Source organism: Mesoplodon densirostris, chromosome 10 (genome assembly GCF_025265405.1).
Source record: "Mesoplodon densirostris isolate mMesDen1 chromosome 10, mMesDen1 primary haplotype, whole genome shotgun sequence".
Classification (NCBI taxonomy): domain Eukaryota; kingdom Metazoa; phylum Chordata; class Mammalia; order Artiodactyla; family Ziphiidae; genus Mesoplodon; species Mesoplodon densirostris.
The window spans coordinates 39,871,888-39,898,998 of NC_082670.1; the positions used below are offsets into that span (position 1 = coordinate 39,871,888).

The following is a 27,111-nucleotide window of genomic DNA, read 5'->3' on the forward strand; positions in this document are numbered from 1 at the left end:
ATAAAACAGGGCTCTCGAGTCCCCTGTGGGTAGTAAAAGGGTAACATGTACCAATGCTCTGGGCCCAGGAGGTGCTCCCCGTGTGTTCTCTTCCCTCCCAAGTCCAGTCCTAGCAGCTGGAGGAGGTGCCAGGGATGCAGGCTGGGCACATCAGCCCCTGGCTCCCTGATCAGTAAACCCAGGTCCCCCACGCTGGGCGGCCGGGGTCCGAGCCTTCTGCACCACCTCCCCACCTGCGGACAATCGGCTCTTGCCTCCTGCCGCATGGTTAATCATTAACTTTTTTTTCACTAGGTAGGTGTTGGAGCTGGGACCAAGCCTTGGTAGAGAGCAGGTTCCTTGGCATTTAGGAGCAAGGTGACGGGGAGCTGGAATGTGGGGTGTGGAGGAGGAGGTGGGAGTTTTCTGCTGGTGAAGGAGCCGCGGGCCAGGAGCCGTAAGTCGTTTAGTTCTCTGCACCATAACTTCCCCACCACATCGTAGGAATGAGCCTAAGGCCTGAGCTGCCGCTCTCCCGGGAGGGAACGAAGGCGAGGGCTTCAAAGCTCACTTGACAAATGTGTCAGGGATGTGTCATCACGTGCCCACCTGGCAAATGCTGCCACCTGCCCTGCCCATTCATCCTCACTGACCCCTCACACCACTGTGCCCTGAAACACAGCAGCTGCCTCCCATCCTACCTGTGGCCGAGGCCAAGCAAACAGGAGGGCCACGAGGGAAGCAAGTTCCCCTGCTTCTTGGGAAAGGTTCCATCTCCCTGGCACCCGGCCCAAGGTGTTGGCAGGGACTGTCCTAACGTGGCAGGCCGGGGAGTTCTGGGGACGTGGATGGGGCGGGAAGCAGGAAGGGGGTGATGAGGGAAGGGTGGGGTTGAGAGGGGTTCTTCAGGGGTGGGGCCACCCAGGGGGTAGGGTGTGGGCACAGGCTGGGGCAGGGACCCAGGGATAGAGCGGGCTGTTGGCTCTGCCTGGGTAAATAACGTAGACCCACAGCACACACGTGTGTTTGCACAGAAGGACTTGACATGATTCCAGGCCTGCCCTCTGTCCCCCACAAGCCCGGCTCCCCGGTCCCTGCCCACCCCACCCCACCCTGACCTCTCCTTCCTTGTCACTTAAAGGAGCCCTTGAAAGGGAGATGCAAAATGAAAGTGAACAAACACTCTTCTCTCTTTCTTGCGTTCTCTCCTCCACGGAAAAGCAGGGCCGCCGTGTACAGTTGGGAAGGTTGGGCACTGCACAAGATGGGGGCCAAGGGTGAGCTGAGGTTCCACTTGGGCTCCATTCACCGAGCCACGCCACCCAGAGAGAAAAGGGCATCGTTTTCTGAGTTGTACGCAGTTGCACTAGCTGCAGCCCCAGAGAAGCCAGAGCCTTCCAAACAGGGTTCTCTCTCACCTGCACGTTGAGGCTGAGCAAGTCAGTCTCACGAGGTGACTGGAGAAGGGCCAGGGAGCCCCCGCCCCATGGTCCTGGTGCAGCGCAGCAAATGCCACCGTTAGAGCGTCTACCAGTCCTTCCAGTAAAGCCTACCCCTCTTACTGGCCAGATGCCTTCAAAGCAGCAATTTGAAAACTTGAACACTCATCAGAATCACCCAACGGACCTGTAGAAACGCATTGCTGGGAATTCCCTGGCGGTACAGGGGTTAGGACTCTGTGCTTCCACGGCCGGGGGCCCAGGTTCAGTGATCAGGGAACGAAGTTCCCACAAGCAGTGCAGCGCAGCCAAAAAGAAAGAAAGGAAGCAAGAAGTGCATTGCTGGGCCGCCCCCTGCCCCACTTTCCCCACCCCGGAGCTTCTGATTCAGTAGCTCTGATGTGGGCCTGAGAATTCAAGTTCCTCAGAAGTTCCTAGGTGGTGCTGATGTGGCTGGTCCCGGCACCACATTTTGAGAACACTGTTTAAAATGTAAATACACCCAAGAAAGGACACACATTAACCTGCCCTTAACAGGTTTATCTGCTCCTTTCCTCCTTTTGGAATGATCCCCTGCATTATGGGGAACATATGTTGTTGGTAATCTTCCACCTCTGTCCTGGTTTATTCTTGAGCTTTGAGCCCACAAATCATGGAAATTTCCCAGGGACCCCAGTTCTTTGGTGTATGTACATCTCGCAAGTTCCCTGCCTCACCCAAACCACGGACTCCAATATGGGGCTCAGAGAAAAGGGTCCAGGGGAATCAGAGCCTGGGGACCCATGGGGAGGGACACTGTAGTTCCTCGTGTTGAGGGCAAATGGTGCCCCTTGGGAGGCATTGGGGCGGCAGGTAGGAGTGGGGTCTGACTTGCTGAGGGACTCATTTGTCCCCCAGGGCCTGGGCCTTCTGACCAGCCCCTGCAGCTGTGGGGAAAGTGGGCCTGTAGGTCTGCACCTGGCACCTCCCACCTTGGGAGCTGTGAGTTCTCCTGGGCGTGAGGGGAGAGAAGAGGGCCTGGGAGCTGGGAGGGGCTGGGGAAGCACCTTTCAGGAAAGGACAAGGAGGGTGGGTACCAGGAACCCAGCCCTGAGTAGGGGCGGGGCCAAGCACACCTGTTGTTGTTCCGTGACCACCTCAGCGTTAGGCCGGGAATTTATTCGCACCCCCCAAGTGGCCCTGTGGGAGAGGAAGGGGGCCCGCCTCCCCAACCTGGGAGGAGATTCTACCCTGCCACACCCTCACTTGCTCCTTCCATTCTTCACCAGGCTGGTGGAGATGATGGTGACCTTCTCCCTTCCCTACCCCCTCCAAGGGCAGAGTAAAAGAAAACAAGCTTTGCCACAGCAGAAAAGATTAGGTTAGCTCTTAGAAGGAGCTTCCTCGACAGGACAGGGGACTGGGATCTGGGTGGGGGCCGGCCCAGGGACAGAGGGCTGGATATTAAAGACTTCTTGTCCAGGCCTCAGTTTGCTCATCTGCCAAATGGGACTAATCGTGTCTTCCATTGTGAGGACTGAAAGAGGTCAAGAACCTCAGAAGATTGTTTTAAACAGGCTACACGTGTAAAGATTTGCTCCTCGCAGCCAACCTGGCTTCCCTGGGGAGTAAGGGAGCTGTCTGTTTACAGTCCTGCCCCCACTCCCACCCCACTGGCTTTCCAGCCACAAGACCTGTCTGCCCAGCCCTGTCCTAGCTGCCCAGTGACCCGGAAGCCCCAACTCTCTCCCAGGCCCAGCCACTGCCCGCTGGGCTCCTCATCTCTGTAACCAGCTTAGCAGCCCCCATGGGGATGGGGTAGCAGCCAGGACCTGACTCTCCTTCCTTTTTTATTTCTGTAGACGCAGCCACCAGCCCAAGCAGCAGCGACATGGGCAGCGCCAGCCCGGGCCTGAGTGGCGTCCCCCCGAGCCGCCTCCTGCTGCCCCCTGACAATGTGCTACGGACTGGCCTGGAGAAGGTGGCAGTGGGGGCAGGGGCAATGGGGCCCGAGAGACAGGACTGGAGCCCCAGCCCACCTGCCACACCTGAGCAGGGCCTGTCCACCTTCTACCTCTCCTACTTCGACATGCTGTACTCCGAGGACAGCAGCTGGGTGGCCAAGGGCCCCGGGGCCAGCACTCGGGAGGAGCCGCCCGACGAGCCCGAGCAGTGCCCTGTCATCGACAGCCAAGCCCCGGGGGGCAGCCTGGACCTGGTGCCAGGTGGGCTGACCCTGGAGGAGCATTCACTGGAGCAGGTGCAGTCCATGGTGGTGGGCGAGGTGCTCAAGGACATCGAGACGGCCTGCAAGCTGCTCAACATCACGGCAGGTGAGCCCCTACTCACGGCCCCCTCCGCCAGGGGGACACAGGCCAGCGGAGGTCACAGGGAGGTGTGGGGGCACCGCCTGGTGCACGGTGGTCACCCCCAGAGATGCTGGTGCTTCTACACGTACACTCAGCCCCTAACACACAGCAGCTGTGAGCCTGGGATCCAAGGTTCCCACTCTCTCTGTGCCCCAACTGCACCAGCCCAGTGTCCCCACTTGGTAGGTGCCGGGTAGAAGCAAATACGAGCTCTACACCATCTGGCCCACCTCCTCCTCTCATACTTAAATCCACTCTCCCCTTATTCACTCTGCTCCAGCCACTCCTGCCTCTTTGCTGTTACCGCAACACACACACCTCAGGACCTTTGCACTTGCTGGTCCCTCAACCCAGAGCACTCTTCCCCCACATACCTACCTGGCTCACCCCTCACCTCCTTCAGGTCTTGATTCAAATGGCACCATCTCGATGAGGCCTTTCCTGACCCCTCTATTGAAATTGCTCCCCATACCCCCACATCTTATTCCTCCAACCTGCTTTATTTCTCTCACATTTCCTACCGTCTGATATGCTGCATATTTATCTTGTTTACTGACTCTTTCCCCCACTGGAATGTACATGCCCCAAGGACAGGGATTTTCATTTGTTTTGTTCACTGCTACATCCCCAGTTCCTAGGATGTTACCTTGTACATAATCGATGCTCAATAAACGATAACTTAATATACCAGGCCCTGTTCTAGCACTGGGGAATTCAGTGTGAACATAGCACAAAGTCTCCTTCGTTCACGAAGCTAATGTTACAGTGACGAAACAGATCATAAATAAATAGGATAATGTATCACTGGTCCAGTGGGGATGAGGGCTCTGATGAGGGGGGCACATCAGGAGACCAGGCACGTGTCTGCGAGGGCCTGGAAGGTGTGGTTACGGAGCTTGTGCTACTGGTTGAGGGGCTGCTGGGTCTCCAGTCCCCTGTCCCTCCATCATCTCTCCAGCTTTGGGCAAGCCTGACCCATCTCCTTGGCCTTTGGGCCCTGGCATCTGAGGCTCCCACACAGGAAGGGTCTTCAGGCATCACTCAGGCCTGGCTCCTCCTCCTCAGTCACCCGGGCCCAGCCCCTGCCCCCCAGTAGTCCCAGCTGGGGTCCCGCCTTGAGGCAGCTCCTGCCCAGGCCCCATCCTCCAGTGGCCCAGTGCCAGCCCCCAACCTGGGAGCTTTTCCCACGGTGCCTCCGCTCCCACCCCGAGTAGGGGAGGGCCCTGCCCTCTAAACAATAGGGACAGAAACAAATTGCTTTGACCCTGAGGAAGAAAATGGGTTTATTAAGTGGGGGCAGGCCAGTCTGCAGGTCACCCAGCTTAGACCACAGCGTTCACTTGGAGGCCCCATTGTGTCTGTGCCCGCAGCTTGGCCACCACCCACGTGCTCTGCTAGGCTCACCCCAGGGCAGCTCCCCAGGGAGACTTATAGGACCAAGCCAGCCACTCGCCTCCGGGCCTTGGCCCCATGGCCACCCTGTACCCTGCCACTGCTCCCCCACATTTGGTGCACGTGCACTGAGCAGCTCCCCAGCACCCAGCCCATTGTTAGGTGTTGGACGAGGGAGTGGAACTCTCTCTGTGCCTCGGTTTCCTCATCTGTAAAATACAGTGTGGGTGGAGAGTGGGGTTTGTAGAGCTAATTCTTGGTGGGTTTTTCTCTGGTTCTTTGAAGGGTTTGGGGAAGGCAAGAGGCATCTGGGAAAGAAAGAAGCTTGGGTGTTTCTGGTTTAATGTCACTGTCCCCTCCAGGGCTGTGGCTCCCCAAAAGGCCCTTTGGAGGGGCTGGAGGGGTCTGGCAGGATCTGAGGTCCAGGTGAGATGGGGATGCAGAGGCCCCAGGCTGCCCTGCCCTGAGCCATGTTTGCTTCAAGGGCCCTGGTTCCTTCCTGTCACTGCCCCCTTCTTCGGTACCCCCTCCACGGAGCCCCTCAAAGCCCCATGTGGCCTGGCCTGGCCCCATCCCAGGAGTGCATGGTCCCAGGCCACCAGTTCCCACAGGGGCTCCATCAGAGCAGAGGGGCCACCTTGGGGGTGGTGCCCTCAAGCAGCCTCCGGGGCTGAAGGAGTGTCTCTTGCCCAGACCCTGTGGACTGGAGCCCTGGCAACGTGCAGAAGTGGCTCCTGTGGACGGAGCACCAGTACCGGCTGCCCTCCGTGGGCAAGGCCTTCCAGGAGCTGGGGGGTAAGGAGCTGTGTGCCATGTCGGAGGAGCAGTTCCGCCAGCGCTCGCCCCTGGGCGGGGATGTGCTGCACGCCCACCTGGACATCTGGAAATCAGGTAGGACAGGCATGGGTAGAATGCCCCACCCCCTACCCCCCACTGCAGGCTCCAAGCCAGGGACACCAAGGGGAACAGTTAGGTCAGCGTGCCTGTCCAGAGGCTACACTCCACTGGGTAGGCATCCCCTTGTCCCAATCTGGGTTCTATTCTGAATCCCAACCCCAATGACAGCTGCCTCCCTGGATCCTGGGTGAACTCTCCAGCCCCGACCCACTGCCTACCCTGGTCAAGGCCACAGAACTTAGGACAGAGCACATGGGAAGTTAAAAATAGAGGTTAGACTGTGGGGACACAGGACGTCAGATACTCTAAGTCCTTCGTCTTTGTCCTTTTTAAAATTTTGTGTTTGTTTTGTGTTGTTTTCATTAAAGAAGAAATGAGGTAATAAATGTGCAGGATTTTTTAAAAGACCATCGTGAACAACAGTATACCATGAAGAATAATCCTCCCTCCCACCTACCCCGGCCCCCCAATCCCCCTCCCTAGAGGCAACCACCGTTGCCAGTTTCGTGAGTACCTTGCCAAGGAAAGTCTATGCATATACAAGCAAGAGTAAGTGTGACTTCTACCCCCTTCTAACATGAACAGTACGAGTATCACGCTGTTCTGTACTGAACAGCGTATCTTGGATCTTGTTTCCCATCACTGTCTGTACAGCTGCCCCAGTTTTGATGGCTGCATGCCAACCCCTTAATGTTTAATTGGTCTCAATCTTATCGGGCGCCGAGTGTGCCCTGCACAGAGCCGTGCACTTCAGAGGGGTCAGTCCTCGCTCCACGAGTCAAGGCCCCTGCCCCTCAGGGCCCAGGGTGAATAAGAGGACAGGTCCCACTCTCATGGCCCAGAAACCAGTGTCCTGCCCCAGCCCAGGCCCCTTGCCGGGGTCTGGCAAGAGCAGTGGACAGTGCCAGGCTATGAGCCGGGTGGTGCTCTGGGCAGAAGCTGGCAGCCTCCGCCTCCCACTGCTTGTCTGGGGAGGGGGTCAGGTGGAGAGCAGGAGGGGATGGTGGTGCTCCGGGAGCTTGGCAGCTGGAGGGCAGGGAGTGTTTTTATTATGCTGGGCACCGTGCAGGCTTCACCACCCTGCATCCTTGTGAGACCTGTGAGGGGGTGTCCCAGCCCCATTTCACAGGTGACAGAAGGGAGGCAAAGCAAGGCTTGACTTCCACTCCTCTCTGAACGAGGGGTTGCCTGCAGGGCCTCTAAGGCCCCTCCCAGCTCCGAAATCCTACATTTTCTTCCAGGAGGAGGCTCTGTAAACAGCTGGTCTTCACAGGTCGGCAGGAGGGAGGGAGCCACGGGGGGGCTTCTCTGGCCCCACAGTTCCACCCAAATGCCCTCCTCCTCCCTTGGTGGGTATCTCTGGTCCCCAACTTCCTCTCTTTGTCCCGCAGCGGCCTGGATGAAAGAGAGGACGTCCCTGGGGGCGATTCACTACTGTGGTGAGTTGGGCAGGGCAGGGAGGCGGCCGGGGCTCTGGGGTCTGGAGGTGGGCTGGGGCAGCCATTGAAGAAGGGGGCTCCCCACTCACCGCCACCCTCCCTGGCTGCCCAGCGTCAACCAGCGAAGAGAGCTGGACGGACAGCGAGGTGGACTCGTCCTGTTCCGGGCAGCCCATCCACCTGTGGCAGTTTCTCAAGGAACTGCTGCTGAAGCCACACAGCTATGGCCGCTTCATCCGGTGGCTCAACAAGGAGAAGGGTGAGCAGTGCCAGGGGCAGGAGGGGAGGGGGCTGCTGGGGACCTGCGGTCCTGCCAGGCGCTGCGCAGGGAGGGTTGGGGGCGGGGCAGAGGGCTGGAGCTGCCCCCACCTTTGCCCTGAATGCCACACACGCACTCTCATTGGACCGGCCCAGGGTCTTTGTGCCATCTGTGTCCACGCGTGTTCCCCGGCTGGGCTCTACCTGTTGAGGGTCCCCAGTGACACACAGTGCCTGGGACATAGCAGGGCCTTAAAACTCTGCTGAGAACCGGACACGGTCTTCACCCTCAAAACATCAGAGCTTGACGGAGGAGACTGATGGTGTCCAGTGAAAAATACAGTGCGGGCAACAGAGGTAATATTAGATTTTCAAGTAGCCACAATTAAAAGAATTTTTTAAACAGGTGAATTTAATTTTAATAATACATCTGTTTAATCCAATATTATAAATTCGTATAATTTCAACGTATAATCGATATAAAATTATTAATGAGATATTTCCTAAGTCTTTGAAATCTGGTATACATTTCATGCTTACAGGACACCTTACTTTAGACCAGCCACATTTCAAGGGCTAAGAGCCACATGTGGCTAGTGGCGACCACATTGGACAGCAACAGGGCTGGATGGTGTGCGGGTGTGTGTTCTAGAAAAGACTCGGAGCCAAGAAACCTGGGTTCTAGGCCCCCTCCTGCCATTAGTAGCTGTGGGCACCTGGACCCCAGTTTTCATGTTTGTGAAATGGACTAGATGCATTCATCCAGCAAACCTTCCTTGAGCACCTCCTCTGGTTCCACACTTGCTCGGCCGACATTTATGGAGGGTTACAGTGTCCTGAGGGTGTGGGGAGAATTCAGCGGTACCCCATCCTCCAGGGACCTACAGTCTTGTAGGAGAACCAGCAGTGAAATGAGCTGGTGTGCAGAATGTGTTGGGCCGTGATGGGGTCAGCTGTGCCTGGGTCCAGGAGGGCTTCACAGAGGAGTGACTCTGGGGCTGAGTGTGGAGCACGGGAAGGGGTTAGGAGGGGTGGAAAAGTTCCTGCACAAGGTGTGGTGATCCCGTGTGTATATTTGAGACTGAGACTGAGCCGGTACTCCAGGGAGACTGTCCCATGAGGGCAGGGAGATCAGGGAGGGCGGGGTGGTCTGGGGAGCCTGCCTGGAGAGGGTGTGCTGACCTGGGCTTTGCCAGGTGGTTTAGAATGAGAACTGGGGGTATTAATGAGTAATAGTTCATCCTAAGTGGTACTTCCTTCGGGCTCTGCGCTTTCTGTACCCACTCAACGACATGGTGATCACTACAACCCCCTCTTACTGACAGGAAAACGGGGTCTCAGACAACTTCTAAAGGTAGAAAATGGCAGAGCCAGGATTCCAACCCAGGTCAGCCTGGCTCCAGATCCATTCTTTCCACCATCTCCTACCAATTAATCCTGCCAGAAAAGGCTGTGTGGGCTGAAGTGTCTGAGAATCGCAAAGAGGTCTTTCAGGCTCGGGAACTGCATGGGTGACCTTGCCAAATGAGCCATGTCCATAGCCCGGAGCCCCGCAGGGCTTCTGCGTAGGGTGTGCACGCCCCACGCTTAGGAGCAGAGGCTGGCAAGGATCAGGCCCTCAGGGCCCCAAGTCGCCAACCAACGTACGCAGGTTCACCCTGCACCAGGAGGTCTGTGAGTCCGTGGTAGGATTTACCACTTCCTGGGCCCTGTGGAACACCCTTCCCACATGTTCCTTTAACCCTCACCACAACCATGGGAGAAGGTATCGCAGCCCACCGCCTGGCCCTACCCCGGGCGACTCTAGCTCCCCTGGCTGCGAGAGACTGACCGGCTGGTCTTGGTCTTTCTCCTTCCTGCCGCCCCACCGGCACTGCTGGCTCTCTCTGGGCCCTCCTGCTGCCCCAGGCATCTTCAAAATCGAGGACTCCGCACAGGTGGCCCGGCTGTGGGGCATCCGCAAGAACCGCCCCGCCATGAACTACGACAAGCTGAGCCGCTCCATCCGCCAGTATTACAAGAAGGGCATCATCCGCAAGCCGGACATCTCCCAGCGCCTGGTCTACCAGTTTGTGCACCCCATCTGAGTGCTGCGGCCAGGCCCCGGGCCCGAACCTTGCCCTCGCCAGACCTCCCTCCTGCCTTCCCTGCCTCAGCCAGACCCTGAGCTGGGGGACAGGGCAGTCTGCTGGCATCCGGAGTTCAAGGTCAGGGAGGGGATGGCCCCTCGCTCCACGGGTATCAGTGAGCTCTCTGGGGCCCAAGGGACCCTGGGGTGGGTGTGCTTTCTCCTTGGGCCTGACTGCTCCTGTGCCCAGTCCAGTGGAGGACGGGGGAAGCCAGGGCTGTTCTCAGTGTTCATGGCACCCCAGGGAAGGCCCTCCCTCCACCCAGCCTCTGACCCCAGAAGTTCCAGAGCAGAGCCAACAGAACGGCAGTGACTTGGCCAAGGCCACTCGCAGTCCAGTGCCCTCTGCCACCCATTCTGTACTGTGCCTGGCATGGTGTGGGGACGTCTACACCCCCAAGTTGGGAAGCCAGGGGTGCCCTCGGGACGGATAATAAAGATACTAGAGAACTGACATGGCCCCAGTGTCCTACATACGGTGAGGGAGTGGCACAGCCTGGAGGCCATCAATGCTCAAAAGGTTGTGGTCACAGGGGCCTGGGGTGGTCAAGGGAGGCTTCCTGGGGGAGGTGGCATTGAGCTGAGCCTAAAAGGAAAGAGGCAGTTGATTGGTAGAAGCAGTGGGAGAGAGGCAGTGAGTCCTCAAGGCCAACGAGGGGCTGGACTGGCCCTCATCTCCCCTGACCTGGTGTCGGCTGGAAGGAGGGCGTGGGCTGGGGCTGAAAAGGGTCTACGGCAGGACCAGAGAGATGGTGGCGTCCTTCCCATCCTCCTGCTCTGCTGTAGATCAGGACTTTCCCCTGGGGTGGGCCAAGGGCTGCCCCTCTTGTGAGGGGGTCCACAGCCCTTGCCTCTGCTTGGCCAACTGAAGGGGCTCTGGGTTGGGCGGCAGGGCCGTGGGAGAGGATGGGGCCTTCAGTCTTCCTCATGGGACACTGGCTCTGCAGCAAACAAGAGTGGAAGAGAGGTTGGCTTGCTGGCAATTTCTCTCTTGAGAGAAGCCACAGACCTCCTCAGGGGCCCTGAAGCTGTGAGCCCTGCAAGCTGGGTGTGAGGGGCCAGGGCTCCTGACGGGAAAAAGGGGTGGGTCTGAGTGTTCATTTGTGTGCTGGGGGAGATGGAACCCACCGCCTTCTTTCCTGGGCAAAGCAACTCGGTTTCCTCATGCTCCCCTCACATTTGTTCATCCAGCTCAGCTGACCTGAGGGCCGACTAGGCGGCCAGGTGCTTACACTGCTTTTTGTCATTAACCTTCCCAACAAAACTGGGAGGTAAGGGTCACCCACACACACACGCTACTTTGCAGCTGATGAAACTGAGGCTCAGAGCAGTTAAGTGCTCGCTCACAGTCACCCAGCCAATCAGCGGCAGAACCAAGAACTGAACCCACAAGGACAGGGCTCTCTCTGTCCCTCCACGCCTCCTGCTCTGTCAGCGCCCTCAGCCTCTGTAACGCCTAGCTTCTGATGACAGGCTTCCAGGAGACAGCCCAGCGCCACCCAGACCACTGAGGGTTAACTGCTGCCCTGTACTGCACCTTCTGCCCTCAGCAATTTTATTGTCTTCAGAAGAGTTTACTCCTGGCAGTGAGCAAACAGCGCCTTGGCATCTGTCAGCTGGGATGACACTGGGAGGAGGGGGAGGCCCTGCCCCAGGCCAGTGCCTCGCCGGGCCCCTGCTGTCTGCCCACCCCAGGGGAGGGGGCAGACTGGGCCCTGGCCAGAACCCAGCTCGGCTCTGCTGAACTGCTTTTGTCTCCAGCCTGGCCACCCTGCCCCAAAGTCCCTGGAGCCACCCGCTTGCACGTCCCCAGCTGGGCCTGGGCCTGGAGAGGCCTCAGATCTCAGGCTGGGGCTGGGAGGGAGGGAGGAGGAGGATTAGGGGCGAAGAGTGGGGAGCTGGAGCTGCTCCAGAACGCGGAGCTGCGGGGGGCTTGGGTGGGGCAGCTCCCTGCTGTGTGGATCTGCATGAGGCACAGAGGCACACACCCATCCAGTGACACCTCGTGTGCTGGCAGCAAACTCCGGAATCCTTTTTCTCCTTCACACACCTGCCTGTCAGAACTCCATCTGGCCTAGGTACTCCCTGACCTTTTGCAGGGGAGCCTGCCTCCAGGGCTCCCCGTAACTGCATGGAACAGCCTGTCCAAATAAGGCAAACTTTTATCTTTACTTGAAGAGTCCTCTGGCTAAAACCAGGGGTTTGGCCCTGGAGGTGGATCTGGGGGATGACGAATATGGGGGAGAGAACAGATCCAATCCCCAAAAGGACCTTTTCTCCCTGCCCTGAGCATGCCCCGAGGCTGGGGGAAAACAGTAGGGGTGAGGGGACTATAGTATATTTGCCTTGAACGATGGGTTTGTGTCAGGACCCTGTCAGGCTGTCAAGGCCAGAAGGGCCTCAGAGAGACATCTAACCAGACGGGGGAGGCTGAGACCCGGGGTGGGGACACAGTGACCTGATGGCAGGACTGGGACAGGGACTCCTGCCCTGCCCCAAAGGGGATCTGGCCGGAGTGGGGAGGCTGGAGCAGGGGCTGGGACTGGAGCTGAAGCTGGGCTGGGGGCTGAGCCCCGGGCATAACAGAGTTAGGAGCCCAGAGCCCCTGTCCTGCCCCACAGGGGGCCCCACACAGAAGTGCTGTCAGAGGTCAGGCAGGACACAGGGAAGTGTGACATGGCCTGATGTCACACCACAGGGAGCCGGGACTGTGAACAGCCAGAAACCACAGGCCTCAGCGGCCACTTTTAGAATTTTGCTTTAAAAAAGGAAACTTGGGGGCTTCCCTGGTGGCGCAGCGGTTGAGAGTCTGCCTGCTAGTGCAGGGGACTCGGGCTCGAGCCCTGGTCTGGGAGGATCCCACATGCCGCAGAGCGGCTGGGCCCGTGAGCCACAACTACTGAGCCTGCGCGTCTGGAGCCTGTGCTCCGCAACAGGAGAGGCCGCGATAGTGAGAGGCCCGCGCACCGTGATGAAGAGTGGCCCCCACTTGCCACGACTAGAGAAAGCCCTCGCACAGAAACGAAGACCCAACGCAGCAAAAATAAATAAATAACTTAATAAACTCCTACCCCCCCCCAAAAAAGGAAACTTATTTAGGGGTCAAATTCACCCTTGAACCATGAGTTTGGGACCCCGGATGCCCCAGGTCTCCTGGTCAGTGCTCATCACCAGGCACCCGGGATTCTAAAGGCCACAGCCTTGGAGCCTTAACAGAGCATCAGGTGTGACCTTCCCTGTACAGACAGGACCCGGGGCCCTGGAAGGTGAAGGGACCAGCCCTCAGGCCCCCAACCCGTGGTGGTCGCCAGGACAGTACCCAGCGTGCTCCCCAACAGACGTCCAACCGCAGGCAACTCTCAGAGCGCTCGCAAGACACACAAGACTCAGGATGACACCGTCCAGCCAGGTTGACACAGTTCTGGATTTTATCCACAGTCATACAGTCACAACTTGTATATATATATATTTGTATTTATATACCTTTAAATTACACAATCATGTACAAAACGGGTGCATTGCTGAGACCACAGCACTTCTCGGAGTTTCACAGGTGTTGGACTAATGGAGTCAGGAAGCCTAGGGTGGCAGGCGGCGGAGCAGCCCCGGCTCCTCGCAGAGCCAGGCCGCAGAAAGGGCGCTTAACTGGGGACAAAACACGGTACACGCCGAGCCCCGCAGGGCGCCCCGCGCAGCATCCAGGGGGCGGACGGGGGCTACAGGAGGCGGTGGGCGCGGCCGCTCCGCTCGGTGTTGAGTGTCTGACACCAGCACTGACAGGTGGGGCTCAGGGGGACTTCCGGGTGGGAGACCCTCCTGCCCTGGGGTCCTGAGGAGCCTGGGGACTGAGAGGGAGTGGTCCCCAACAGGGCCGTGGAGGTGGTTGCTCAGAAGGAATGGGTTTCGAGTCCCTGCCCGGGAGTGGGCTGCTAGAGTGCTGAGGGGGACAGGCCTGGGGTCCAGCCAGGGCCACAGCCCCTCCCCAGGTACCGGGAAGTCGCGGGCACAGAGAGGGGGAGCCTAGGCCCAAGGTGCAGATGTGCTCGCTTCCTGCCTTCCAAGGGGCAGAGGCCTCCAACCCCAACTCCTGCCCTTGGGGAGAGGCTGAAGAGGTTTTTGTTCTGGAGCCCGGAGGCCTGAGGCTTCCGAAATCTTACTTCAGGCTCTGAGGGGCCTAGGGCACATCTCAGGCTGCAGCAGAGGCCCAGAAAGTCGACAGTAACAAGAACAGGGGTGCTGAGAGGGGAGTCTGCCCGACCCTGGGGGTGCCATTGTCCCCAAACCCCCAACTCCCCTGGCCCCAAGGGAGGCCTGCACCAGCTCCGGCCCCTGTGACTCTGCCCAGGTCCTCTGTGCCCGCATGACCAGGCTCAGGGCCTTGGGGCTGGGGCCTGCGACCTCCTGAGTGGGCTGCTGGGAGAAGCAGCACGGAGCAAAAGAGGACTGAGGCTGACGGAGGGGCTGGGGTATCACACTGTCTTTACCTGGAGGCCCGGGGTCCAGGTGCTGCTGGAGCTGAGCGGGTAGGGTGTCTGCAGGCCCGAAGTTCAGAAGTAGCATCAGCTGTGAGCAGTAACCTCACCTGGTGCTGCAGGAAGTCTCAAGGCCTCACCCCGGAGGTTCCCGAGAGACTCCTCTTCCCATCATTCCCCTACCTCACTGGGTCTTGTCCTGCCCTGGTGGGCTTCTCAAGCACCCTCACCCCACTCCTATGGGCCAGGCTGGTTGGTACCTGGTACGAATACCTGGTAATCCAGCACCACTTCCTTTCACCAACCGCAGGAAACACTCCTGCTCTTGCAGGACGCCCTTTGCCTCCTCCCACCCACAAAGGTCCTTTAACTGAGACCCAGGCTTGGAGAGATGGAGGGGCTGCCAGCAGGAGGGGCTGCCAGGGGCTGGGGTTGGGCGAGAGGGGACAAGGAAGAAAGACCTGGCGACTGTCCTGCTGCTGAGGCCGGGGCTCCTCCCTCCTGCAAACCCACGCCTCTCCCATTGGCCACAGGCACCGGGTCCCCAGTGCCTCCCCAGGCAGGCCAGAGCAGGGGAGAGAGGCATCGGAGGCCAGCTTAGCCCAGTGGTTCCACGGTTTTAGATGGACATGGAGGGAGGGAGGGCAAGAGGCCCTCCTCCCCAGGAAAAGGGAGGAGGCTGCTACTGTTGTTGGCTTTGCCCTAGGCTTTGGGGCCCCTCCCCACAGCCTGAGGCCTTACAAGAGAGAGCGGGGTGGGGTCTGAGGAAGAGCCTGTGCGGGAAGTACTGACAGCTGCAAAGAAGGGCCCCAGCAGGGTCCTGGTCCTTCCGCTGAGCCTGCTCCCCGTTCACTCACCCTCCTACACCCCAGTCACACTGTCACCAACTCCAGCTCACCCCTCTTCATGTCCTGGGGAGTCTAGGGACCCCTGGAAAGCTCTACGGGAGAACAGGGTGACTATCCCTCCTCCAGCCCCACCAGTCCTGAGGGGCGAGGCTAGGAGAACGGCACTCCCCAGGCAGAGTGGAAGACTAAAGAGGAGGCCCCCTTCTCGGGGGTCTGCAGGGGAGGTCTTTGAGAATAGGGAGGTGGTGGGAGGGGAGCAGGGTGGGGCTGGAGGCAGAGGTCATAAAACCAGGCCCAGAGAATGGGGGCAGGTGCTGGCAGCCTGGGGTGGGGAGGGGAAGGCTGGGGGGACTGAGGCAGGATGGAAGGGTCCAGGAGACACCGCTCTGGGCTCAGGAGACTCTCTGGTGGGATCTGAAGAGCGGATGTTGTGATGTCGCTGTTGGGCTAAGTCCTAAGACCCTCACCTACACTGGGGCCATCACCCCGAGTCCCACCACCCTGGCCTCCAGGCAAATGCTCTGTCTCTTAGTATTTTTTTGTTTTGTTCTGTTTTGACTTTTAAAAAAATAAAAGCTTGATTGGAAAATATGTCTGGAACTCTATGGCGAGGGGAGGAGGACAAGAGTGGGCAGGGAGGGGAGGCGGTGGGTGAGGAGTGGGGGTGATGTGGAGGGGAGCAGGGTAGCTAGATGGCCTCCACGTAGTTGGCGGGATAGAGGCCCAGCTGCCCGCTGTCCAGCCGCCCGCGGCACCAGCCCTGCTCGTCCTCCTCGCCAAGCTTGGTGAGCTCATCTCCTAGAGAGGGGACACAGGAGCTGGTTGACAGGAACTCAGAGAGGGCTGACCCCACCCCCACCTGCCGGGTAAGCCCTCTGATTACACTGGACTGACCCCAGTGCCCCACCCATTACTGCCCGGATGTCAGCCGCCCCCCCCACCACCGCGGAGACCAGCCCCACCCACACCTCAACACCCACGGGCGGCCCAGCCAACCACCTAATCTCGGCTCCACCCCGGAAAACCAGGCCCCGCCTCCAGCTTCATTGCCCTAGTCCTGTCCGTCCTCCTGGCAGCCCTGCCCTCAGGCTCCGCCCCCAATCCTTGTTCTGGCCCTACCCCCACCCTATTCTCAGGTCCAGATTCTGCTCCTGGCACCCAGTTGCCACTCTAAGGCCCTGCCCTTGCTCTCCAATTGAAGTCTTGCCCCCGAGGCACAGGTCGCCCTCCAGGTCTTGGCCACGCCCATGCGCCAGGCCCCGCCCCCTCACCAGCCTTGAAGCTGAGCTCGTCCTGCTCCTGGCCGTCGTAGTCGTAGAGCGCCCGTACACGCACTCCCTTGGCGTCTTCATCGAAGGGGTTGGAGCCCCCGTTGGCCTCATTTGCCCCAAATGGATTCCCGCTCTCGTCGTCCGACCACTCAGTGGCGTAAGTCTGGCCCCTGTCGTAGCTGCTAACACTGAGACGCAGAGAGAGGACCCAGCATGAGTGGCCTCTCACCCTGTCCTTAGGGCTGCCCCCTCCTCCCAACCAGAGCCCTGACCCTAAAGTCCACCAAGGCTGGAGCAAGGATGGGCCTTGTAAGACGGGGTCCGGAGCCAGTGGCCCTCACTGACAGCTCTTTAACCGGATGGGAAGCAGGACTATTAGCATTACTCAGCCCTTGAGTGAGGAGGTGCTGAAGGCGACCCCAGAGAACATCTGACCCCTCATCTGAAAGGGGTATTACAACCCAGTGGCTAAGAGTGAGGATTACTAGTCCTAGGGATGTAATGTACAACATGATAAAGATAACTAACACTGCTGTATGTTATCTATGAAAGTTAGAGCAGTAAATCCTGAGAGTTCTCACCACCGGGAAAACCATTTTTTTCTATTCTTTAACTTTGTATCTATATGAGATGATGGATGCTCACTAAACTTATTGTGATAATCATTTCATGATGTATGTGAGTCAGATCATTATGCTGTACACCTTAACCCTATACAGTGCTATGTATCAATTATATCTCAATAAAACTGGAAGAAAAAAAAAACAAGAAAAGAAATAAAGAAGGCCAAGGCAAATATATGAGTGAGGATTCTGGAGCCAGACCTCTTGGGCATCATATCTTGGCTCTGAGGCTTACTAACCAGCTGTGTGACCTTGGGCAAGTCACTTAACCTATCTGGGTGCTTATTTCTCCATCTGTAAAATGGGAATATTTACACACTCCTCAGAGTGTTGAGAGACATCAAGGAACTAATTTATGGAAAATGCTTAGAACAGTGCTGGCACACAGTAGGTACTCTCACAGGGTTATCTATCACTACCTTTGAGAGGAGCCCAAGGTTGCCATGATTTAGACCATTTCTTGTCTCCTGAGGTAAGACTCAGCTGTCCCAGTGTGTGGATCCCCCTGGCCCCCAGGAAGCTCCGTAGGAGGCACTTACCTGCCACGGTCCCCAGCCTGGGATGTGGACTCCACCATCCCAGCAGCATTGGTCAGCACTACCCCCTCTGCCTTCTTGGGCTGTTTCTCCTTCTTGGTGGTGGTGTGTGGGAGGTCTGGGTTCCACTCCTGGGGGGTGCCAGGGGAGCAGTCAGGCTGGGGGGCTGCCCCCCGAGGCTCCTTCCAGCTGTTTCAGATTCCCCTTCCCCATCCCCACACATCCTCACCTCAAACTGGGGCCAATTCATGGGCATGCCAGGGCCGCTGGTGCTGCGGAACCATCTGAGGTCGTCCTGGGCGTCGGCCCCCCGGATGGCCTGCTCCAGCTCCCGGTACACTTGAACATAGCTGTGCACGGGGGAGATGGAGAGGTGCAGGGCAAGATGCACCATGGCCCCGTCTCAGCCTCAGTGAGGGCCAGAGCCTGTTCAGGAGACCAGGGTGCTGGCGTGCCCCCCCAGCTGGGAATCAGGCTGCTTCCCAAGGAGCAATCTCTGAGTGGGCAGCTCCAGGTATGCCCAGTGGGCACCTTTCTCCATCCCCACCGTAGCCACTCACCCATCCATCCAAGCATGTTTCTTGAGTATCTGGTGTGCGTGAGCTTACACCCAGGCAGCCACTGGCCCCTGCAGCTCCGCCCTCCCCTTCCTGTCACTGTAACATAGGGCCCAGGAGGCCCTGCTGCCTCTGCCTGTGCCCACCGTGCCGCCACGCCCAGCTACCTGCTATTCTCAGCTAGGTTGAGGTGACGTTTGATGTCTAGCAGCACCTCCTTGAGGAAGACCAGCCTCCTTTCCTCAAATTGCTGGCACTGTTCAAACACCTGCTCCATGCCCTCCATGTACTGGGGTGTGGTCTTGCCCACGTCATCCAGCACCTTCTCATATTTCTCCTGCGTCTATAGGAACCAGGGCAGAGTGGTGGTGGGGGGTGTGTGTGTGAGACCCAGGCCTGCAGCTCCCAGCTGCCACCCACTCCAAGGGGCCCTGAGACCCCAGCCCGACCAGCACCTTCTGCACATCCTGCTTGCACTTGTCCACTTTGTCCTGCAGCTTCTTCTGCTGCTCGGGTGTCACCGACTGCTCCGTCTTGCTATTCATCTCCCGGGTCATGGCCAGCTTCTCCTCTTTGCAGGCCAGATGGTAGGCCTTCCTGGCTGCCTCTAGCTGTGGGGAGCGGGGAGAGGGGGCAGGGTGTAAGCAGAAGCAAACGCGTTCACTCTCAACCCCTCCCACCTGCCCGCTCCACCGGGAGCTGTGAGCACACATTCTTAAAAGGCGGAAGGGACGCAGGCCCCAGCTCCAGGTATTCAGGAGCAGCGCCCACCCATCTGTGCATTTCCCTGCACTGCCTGCCCCTATGGACACCCTCCCGTCGGGCACTGCAGTGCCTGCCCCATCTATGGATGTTTCTCCCTGGCAGGCAGTGCTGCTCCCCTGTGGGCCCAATACCAGCGGGCAGTGCACTGCCTGCCACATCTGTAGAGACCCTCCCTCTGATCAGTCTGCCCCTCTGAGCCCAGCTGCCCAGCCCCGCCCCTTCCGTGGCAGCCGCCCACCAGGCACCTCCTTCATCTTCTTCGCCCAGGGCTTCTGGGCCTTGCGGAAGCCGTCTTCCGCCTCCTTGGTCTCCTTGAAGCCGCCCATGATCTGCTTGTGATAGGCATCCTTCTGCCAGTTCTTGACCTTCTCCAGGTCCTCGTTCAGCAGGCTGTTCTTCATCTCCTGGTGCAGTTCGCTCACCTTGTCTGCCTCCGTCATCATGGCACCCCAGGCCCGCTCCAGGCTGCCATACTGTGGGCCTGAGGAAATGGCCATGCGGTCACCGGGTCCTCATTACCCCCGGCCCAGAGGCCCGCCTCACGCCTCCTTTCTCTGAGGCTTTCCCCATACTTCCCATGGCAGCAGAAATGCCCTCCTGTGCTCTCCCTATAGTTTTATCCACCTTCCAGGGCCCAAGAACAGCCACCTGCTTCAGGAAGCCTTTTCTGAGTACTCTATCCTCACACACCTCGGCTTCCAGCCCTCATGAATTCTTCTTACAGTGTCCGTCTCTGGGCCTACTCCCTGTCTCCCCCATCAGCTTGTGAGCCCCATGGGCGGCAGCCTGGACACCCATGAGCTCTCACAAGCCAGCACAGCACCCGGCACACAGTCGGTGCTCCAGGAATGTTGACTGAACGTAAAACTGAAGAACCAACTGGTGACAGGTAACGGGAAGCCACCGGGACCAGACATCCCACAGGATCTGGACCAGCAGGAACAATTGCTATAATAAAATTTGCATATGGGCCACATTAAACGCCCTGAATTTGATAGCTGAACTATGGTTATGTAAACAAATGTTCTTATCCTTCGGTGATACATGAAGAATTTAGGGTGAAGGGGCATGTCTCTAACTTAAATGGTTCAGAAAAGATATGCCTATAAATAGAGAGGGAGTGAGAAAACAAACGGGGTAAAATGTGAGCTGGTGAGTCTGGGTGAAAGGTATGTAATTCTCTGTACTATTCTAGCAACTGTTCTCTAAGCTTAAATTATTTCAAAATAAAACGTTGTTTGTTTGTTTTTAATCCAACCTAAAATTGTAGAAAGTAGAGTTGACCGGGGACAGGAAGGCCTGCGTGGTTTGGGAGGGGAAGTGTGCAGGGCAGGGCCCCGGTGACTGGGGGGTGCAGGTGCATCCAGAGGCAGGGCGCTCCCGGGACCCAGACAGTGGGGGGCCGGTTAGCGCCTGGAGTGTGCGCAAGGTCTGGGCATGGGGCAGGAGGGGGCGGGGCACCTTTCTCGATGAGCTGGCGCCAGCGCTTGGCCCAGTCGTTGAGCTGCTGCGCATACGCCTTCTCGATCTTGGCGCGCTCCTGCACGCAGTTCATCAGGTCGTTGCACAGCCGGTGCCCGTCATCGATGCGCTTCACGGTCCGCTTGTAGTTCCCCACCTGGCGGCCGAGCAGCGAGCACGACTCCCGCGGGCTCCCCGCCTCGCCCGCCCGGCCGCCCTGGCCACCCTGTCCTGCAGGGGGCGCCCACCGGGCCACCCCGTGCTCACACCCTGGGGGCTTTGGACCCTCTCGCTGATGGAGGCTTGGACACCCCCCTCACACCCCACCGTCTATACACTCCCTCATCCCACTTTAAACAGAATTTCCTCACTGCCACCAAGTGCAGAAGGATATTTATAATTTGGACTTAGACTCAAATGAATTATTCATTTTGTACTTGCCGTGCTAAATCTATTATATTTATATAGAGTCATATAAGCGTTGAGCTGAGCTGCAGCTTCTTGACATAATATTATGTTTTGTAGACATCTCATTAAACACTTATTAATTTAGGTTTGGCAGTCTTCACTTTGGGTTTTGGAAGCCGATGGAAAATTTCTTTCTGGGTCTCAAACATGTTGGGAGGCTCCTGCAATGCTGGCTCCACCTCTTTGTCGCTGCGGGGCTCCCTGAACTTGTAACACTTCTCTGTGACCAGTGCTCCGCCCCTTGCCCACTGCATAGGGTAGGAGGCGGGGCACAGCTGTGAAAGGCCACGTAAGCTGTAAAGTGCTGCACCTGCCTGCGTGAAGCACAAGGAGTCTGAGCCGGGGCCCCCAGAGCAGAGGGTCAGGAGGGCCCTGTTCCACATCATCAATTCCACAGGATCTCTCCAGGGGCAGCTGTGAGGCAGAGGGGCTCTGGGCTCAATGGTCTGTAGGAACCACTTGGTGGCAACAACTGCCCGCTGGACATGGAGGGCTTTGGAGGGGTCCGTGGGGCTGGGGAGCAAGATCTGAGGTCACGGGTGGGTGGGAGCCTGGGCCTCCACGCAGCCAGGCTGCCTGGTCCCCAGGACCTGGGGAGCATCTAAGCCTCACCTCCCAGAAGCTGTCGGTGGTCTCCTCCGGAGCGAGCGAGGCCTCGTCATAGGAGCCAGACATGGTGTGGCCGTTGCAGGGTGGACAGGTGTGGAGCGGCGGTCAGCAGGCTGGCTGCTCATGCACTAGGAGGGCAGGAGAGAGATCCTGGAGATGAGGGCAGCTCCCCGCATGCCCCATTCCAGGCCTGGGGCCCCAACTTGCTGTGGGGGCTCTACAGGCATGAGCTCGCATTGGATGGGGGCTTCCTGCCCAGAGACTGGCTCCCCATCCCTAGGGTAACCCCAAGAGCCACCCTGTAGCACCCCTCGTGCCCACCATCCGGTCTCTCCGCCATAAGCCCTTCACCCCACATCCTGTCCTTCCCCTCTCCCCTAAGTCCGTCATCCAGCTCAAGCGTGGGCACCTCTTCTCAGAAGCCCGCTGCAACCACCAGAACCATGGTGCCTGCAACTGTTTTTGTGCTCCTGGACTCTTAGAGCTAAAACCTAGGGCCATGTAATTACATACTTGCTTTATATAAATCCGCAGTTTGCTTCACAGACACACACAGCTCCTCAAAGCCAGCAATCAGGCTTCTCTCTGTGCATGTCCTGCACTCCCTCCCCAGGACCTGGCACCCTGGGGCTCAATGATGAACCCCAGAAGGCTTCTCAATCTGCCCACCTCGGTACTGCCCACCCTGACATAGCTGAATCCTTGCACCTGGTGCAAAAGACCCACCTCAGCTCCCCCCCAATCCCCAACTGATGCAGAACCCCTGGTCTAAGCCCCTAGAACCTCCCTGAATCCCCCCCAACCTAAAGCCTGGACCCGAGCCCCTCGGGAAGCTGGCAGCAGGCCCCCTCCTACCTCCCGCCCAGGCTCAGTGCCTCCTCGGGTCTCTGAGCTACTGGGCTCCTGTAAATGCCCTTCTGGCTGCCCTGGCGCCAGCCTCAAAGCCTCCATTAGCCGCTTACGTATCTCCTGAGTCCCAGACATGTGGCTTCCTGGCCCACAGGTCAGAGCACCGCAATCTGCGTGAACATCGGGGTGGCTGTGTGTGCCATGGATCTGTCAGCAGGCATCACGGCTGTCCAATCTAGGCCATGTGCTGCCCCTGGGCCAGGGCAGGCACTGCCCTACTCCCATCCCCCAGTCCTCATTGCCACCCTGGACAAGAACGGCTCAGTGGTTAGGAGACAGGACGCAGAGAGTTAGGGGCCTGGTCTTCAAAGGGGCAGTGAGTCCAGGCTGGGCCTGACCCTGAAATGGAGCAGGACCCTGTGATCCTTGCTGCCCATGTCCTCAGCCTGCCTTTTGTCTGTGGAAAAACTAGCCAAACAGTAAGTTTAATCAGATAAGTGAGAAAATGCAGAAACAAGACTAAAAGTCTGAGTCTAAACAAGTCCAACAAGAGAAAATAGTTTAGTTATTAAGCATAGTCAAGGACCTTCAGTTCCTCTTCAAGGGCTATAGATAATATTCTGAGCCATATCCTGTGAGCTGTCTTACAGATACTAAAACCCCCACCAGGTGGAAGAAGTTAACTACACGATGACCAGGCTGTAGCCATGACATAAGCTGCCACAATTCCAAGAGCTGGCCTCAAAGAAATGGGAACAAACCAACCCTTGAACTGAAGACTAACTGTACGTAAACAATCAAGATGACACTGATCAGACCACCACATGACCAATTTCAAGATGACTGTCACAGCTGACTGTGCTGTTTCTGCAAGTAGCCCCTTCCCTTCACCTATAGAAGCTCTTGCCCACTGATTGTCAGTGGGGGGGGAATTGGCCTTTGGACAGGAATCCGCCCTCCCCCCAGGTTGCTGGCCTCCAAAATAAAGCAAACTTTCCTTTCCACCAAACTTGCCTCTTAATTGGCTTTACAGCAGCGAGCAGCCGGATCCCCACTTTCCGTAACAGTTTTTGGCACCCGACGTAGGGCTGCTGCTCTCTCACTGCATCTGGCTCCCTGGGGTTTTCTCGAGCAGACTCGCTCACCATGACCTGTGCTGGGATGGCTGCGAGGAGCCCGCTGCTCGTGGCTAGCTGGTCCTGAGAGAGGGATTTGGGGGGACGTTCCTAGCAGCTACCAAAACCATTTGTTTCGGGAATCCTCCGTTTCTCCCCTGCTCGGCACTGGCTGCCAATGTACGTTTTTCCTTGGTGGAACTGAAACATGCATCTAGATGAGCTGACAAGCTCCAAGACAGAGTAAGTCCACTGGTGTGTACCCAGGCAAACTTATATTTTGAGGACAAAGTGCTATTTGGGCATTTTGCCAATTGGTTCTGACATGTGTCTGACACTGAGGACCATTTGTGTTGGGAAAATATTTGTTTGGGACTCTGTATCAGTCATTCTCTTGGAGGATTTGTGACAGTTCTGTCTTCTGGTGTGTGAGTGTATATTCCATTTGTGTGATTGGAAAAATTTTAGCTATGAGATTATGACTAAAGAAAAAAGACAATTTTTTTTTTGGCCACACTGCTTAACATACAGGATCCTAGTTCCCTGACTGGGGATCGAACCTCTGTCCCCTGCAGTGGAAGCAGAGTCTCAAGAACTGGACCACCAGGGAAGTCCCAAAGATAATTTTTTTAACCAATATAAGACAACAGTATTCTTTAGACTCTGGAGAAAATTGGTTAAGATGAAACTCTTTTGAAATTCCAAGAGTTTTGAAATTCTTCTGGTTCTTTCTGCATCTGCAGTTAGAGAAAGCTAGCTTGATAAAATACTCTTTTCAGAATTCTGACCCTCAGAGAACAAAAATATGCCTAGGAGAAAACTTGAAGTTAACTCTTATCATGTCCTTGAAATACAAACACAGCCCACTTTGCCTGAGACTTCAGCCTTGGGTTAATTAGTAGAACTTCAAGAGATGTTTGGGTTTATTAAACATGCATCTTGTATCACAATAAAGAGAAGCTATGCTATGCGAAAAAATGTAAGTTTTTAGAGGTTATGGAATATGTTTGTTCGTTTTTTTTTTTTGTGGTGCGCGGGCCTCTCACTCTTGTGGCCTCTCCCGTTGCGGAGCACAGGCTCTGGATGCTCAGGCTCAGCAGCCATGGCTCACGGGCCCAGCCGCTCCGCGGCATGTGGGATCCTCCCGGACCAGGGCACGAACCCGTGTCCCCTGCATCAGCAGGCGGACTCTCAACCACTGCGCCACCTGGGAAGCCCGGAATGTGTTCTTTTTAAAATTAATTATTTTATTTTTGGCTGCGTTGGGTCTTCATTGCTGCGTGCGGGCTTTCTGTAGTTGCGGCGAGTGGGGGCTACTCTTCGTTGCAATGGACGGGCTTCTCATTGCGGTGGCTTCTTTTGTTGCAGAGCGTGGGCTCTAGTTGCACGGGCTTCAGTAGTTGTGGCAGGCGGGCTCAATCGTTGTGGCTCACAGGCTCTAGAGCACAGGCTCAGTAGTTATGGCACATGGGCTTAGTTGCTCCACGGTATGTGGGAGCTTCCCGGACCAGGGATTGAACCCGTGTCCCCTGCATTGGCAGGTGGATTCTCAACCACTGCGCCACCAGGGAAGTCCCAGAATATGTTCTTAAGTTTGCCAATCAGTAAATGCCGGTGTAACAGTTCAATTACTTATTTCTTGGTTTTGTTAAGGCTTTTAAGTGTTAAAAACTGAAATATGTAATTAAAGCTACTCAAAATGATAAGGGAAGCATTTCAGTGTGTAAAGCAAGTAGGACATGCGTGGTCGGCAGAGAAGGTATAAAGAATGGAGATATTTTTGTTGAGGAAAAATGATGGTAATAATCTTGTCCTAGAGCTGGTTATTTCTGGATGGGGAAATCATATGGATACAAAAGTGATAAAAGGTTTGCAAAAAAAGGGAACTTTGAGAAAAGAATTTTGTACACTGTCAGGAGTGATTAAGATTAGATTGGATTTAATTAGGTAAATATCTATAGTAAGCTGGTAAAGACTGGAATTTGGTTTCTTTCTCCCTGTTAAGAGAACAAAATTTTCCTGGAACACTGAGCTGCTTTTAATAACAGATTGTAAGTTTCTTTCTTTTTTTTTTTAAATAACACCAATATTTTTAAATTTTATTTTGTTTATTTATTTTTTTGGCTGCATTGGGCCTTCACTGCAGTGCATGGGCTTTCTCTAGTAGCAGGGGCTACTCTTTGTTGCAGTGTGCAGGCTTCTCATCGCGGTGGCTTCTCTTGTTGCAGAGCACGGGCTCTAGGCACGCAGGCTTCGGTAGTTGTGGCACGCAGGCTCTAGAGCACAGGCTCAGTAGTTGTGGTGCATGGGCTTAGTTGCTCCGCAGCATGTGGGATCTTCCCGGACCAGGGCTCGAACCTGTGTCCCCTGCATTGGCAGGCGGATTCTTAACCACTGCGCCACCAGGGAAGCCCATAAGTTTCTTTCTCTAGCCAACTTTGAGTATTCCAAAAGGCCCCTAGGCATCTCAGAAGAAATATTAAAGCAACTAGGATTTCATAAGTTAAATTATATGGACAACATTTGATAACTTTCAGATCATACTGCTGAACTGGGTAAGAAATTTAAAGAATTCTAATGAAAAGCTATTGTTTTGCTTCAAACCATATGTGTATATATATATATATTTGGCTGTGCCGTGCAGCGTGCAGGATCTTAGTCCCCTGACCAGGGACTGAACCTGTGTCCCCTGCATTAGGAGTGCAGAGTCTTAACCATTGGACTGCCAAGGAAGTCCCTCAAACCATATTTCTGACCGCAATGTTCAGGATGGAAAAAATTGGCTAGTTATCGTAGAGTATAATTACTTATGATGTGTATCACTGCTGGCTTTAAGTTTACTACTAAAAGCACATGTACAGGGACTTCCCTGGTGGCACAGAGGTTAAGACTCTATGCTCACAATGCAGGGGGCCCAGGTTTGATGCCTGGTCTGGGAACTAGATCCCACATGCATGCCGCAACTAAGAGTTTGCATGCCACAACTAAGGAGCCCACAAGCCGCAACTAAGGAGCTGGCGAGCAACAACTAAGGGGCCCTCGAGCCGCAAGTAAGGAGCCCACCTGCCGCAGCTAAGACACAATGCAACCAAATAAATAATATTAAAAAAAAATAAAAGCACATGTACAATGCTTGTGTGACAATTGGGTATTAGTGCTAAAATGTGTAGCCTATAAAATGTTTCCCCATCAGCATACCCCTGTATTAGTTTGTTATGTCTGATTAGTTTTCCCCCATCATGGATAACTAGGCCAATATATAACCAAAAAGTAGGTCTAGCACTGAGGGACATGAATGAACCCAGAGCAGGCAATGGAGCTACATCTGGCAGTGCTGGAAAAATATATTGATTATCAATGCTTTCTATGCAAATATTTGCAATTAAAGTGGGGGAGAAATGATGGAAGAAATTTTCACATATTGAGGTATGGGGAAGTCATTCTGGCTTACATATGATTTAATTTGAACTTTAGACTAACCAAAACAGCCTGTTTGTGGCCTAATAAACATACATTGTATATCTGCTTTAACCATTAAGGAAAAAAAAACCCCAAACATTCAGAGAATAATACAAAGATGCATTTTGATTGTTACCCTCACTGTAATATGTCTACTAGTTTTCAAATGTTTGTCCAGGTACTATGACAAGTAATCAA

General features: G+C 56.1%; 2 protein-coding genes across 3 annotated transcripts; one reads left to right on the top strand and one right to left on the bottom strand.

Moving 5' to 3' along the window:
- The first annotated feature begins 3,204 nt into the window (after window positions 1–3,204).
- Window positions 3,205–9,839, top strand: SPDEF (SAM pointed domain containing ETS transcription factor). Of its 2 annotated transcripts, XM_060110960.1 has the most exons (5): window positions 3,205–3,730; window positions 5,852–6,049; window positions 7,447–7,494; window positions 7,607–7,753; window positions 9,661–9,839. In XM_060110960.1, the coding sequence occupies exons 1-5, from the start codon at window positions 3,289–3,291 to the stop codon at window positions 9,837–9,839; spliced, it is 1,014 nt and encodes a 337-aa protein (XP_059966943.1). In that variant the 5' UTR covers window positions 3,205–3,288. The 2 variants fall into 2 exon arrangements, with proteins under 2 accessions (XP_059966943.1, XP_059966944.1); XM_060110961.1 differs by lacking the exon at window positions 7,447–7,494 and having other exon boundaries at window positions 3,289–3,730.
- A 6,049-nt stretch (window positions 9,840–15,888) lies between these two features.
- PACSIN1 (protein kinase C and casein kinase substrate in neurons 1) lies at window positions 15,889–21,556 on the bottom strand. Its single transcript, XM_060110108.1, has 9 exons — window positions 21,494–21,556; window positions 20,414–20,570; window positions 19,198–19,433; window positions 18,643–18,798; window positions 18,355–18,530; window positions 17,860–17,980; window positions 17,634–17,761; window positions 16,472–16,659; window positions 15,889–15,998 (listed from the first exon to the last, which is right to left on the bottom strand). The coding sequence occupies exons 1-9, from the start codon at window positions 21,554–21,556 to the stop codon at window positions 15,889–15,891; spliced, it is 1,335 nt and encodes a 444-aa protein (XP_059966091.1).
- Window positions 21,557–27,111: the final 5,555 nt, after the last annotated feature.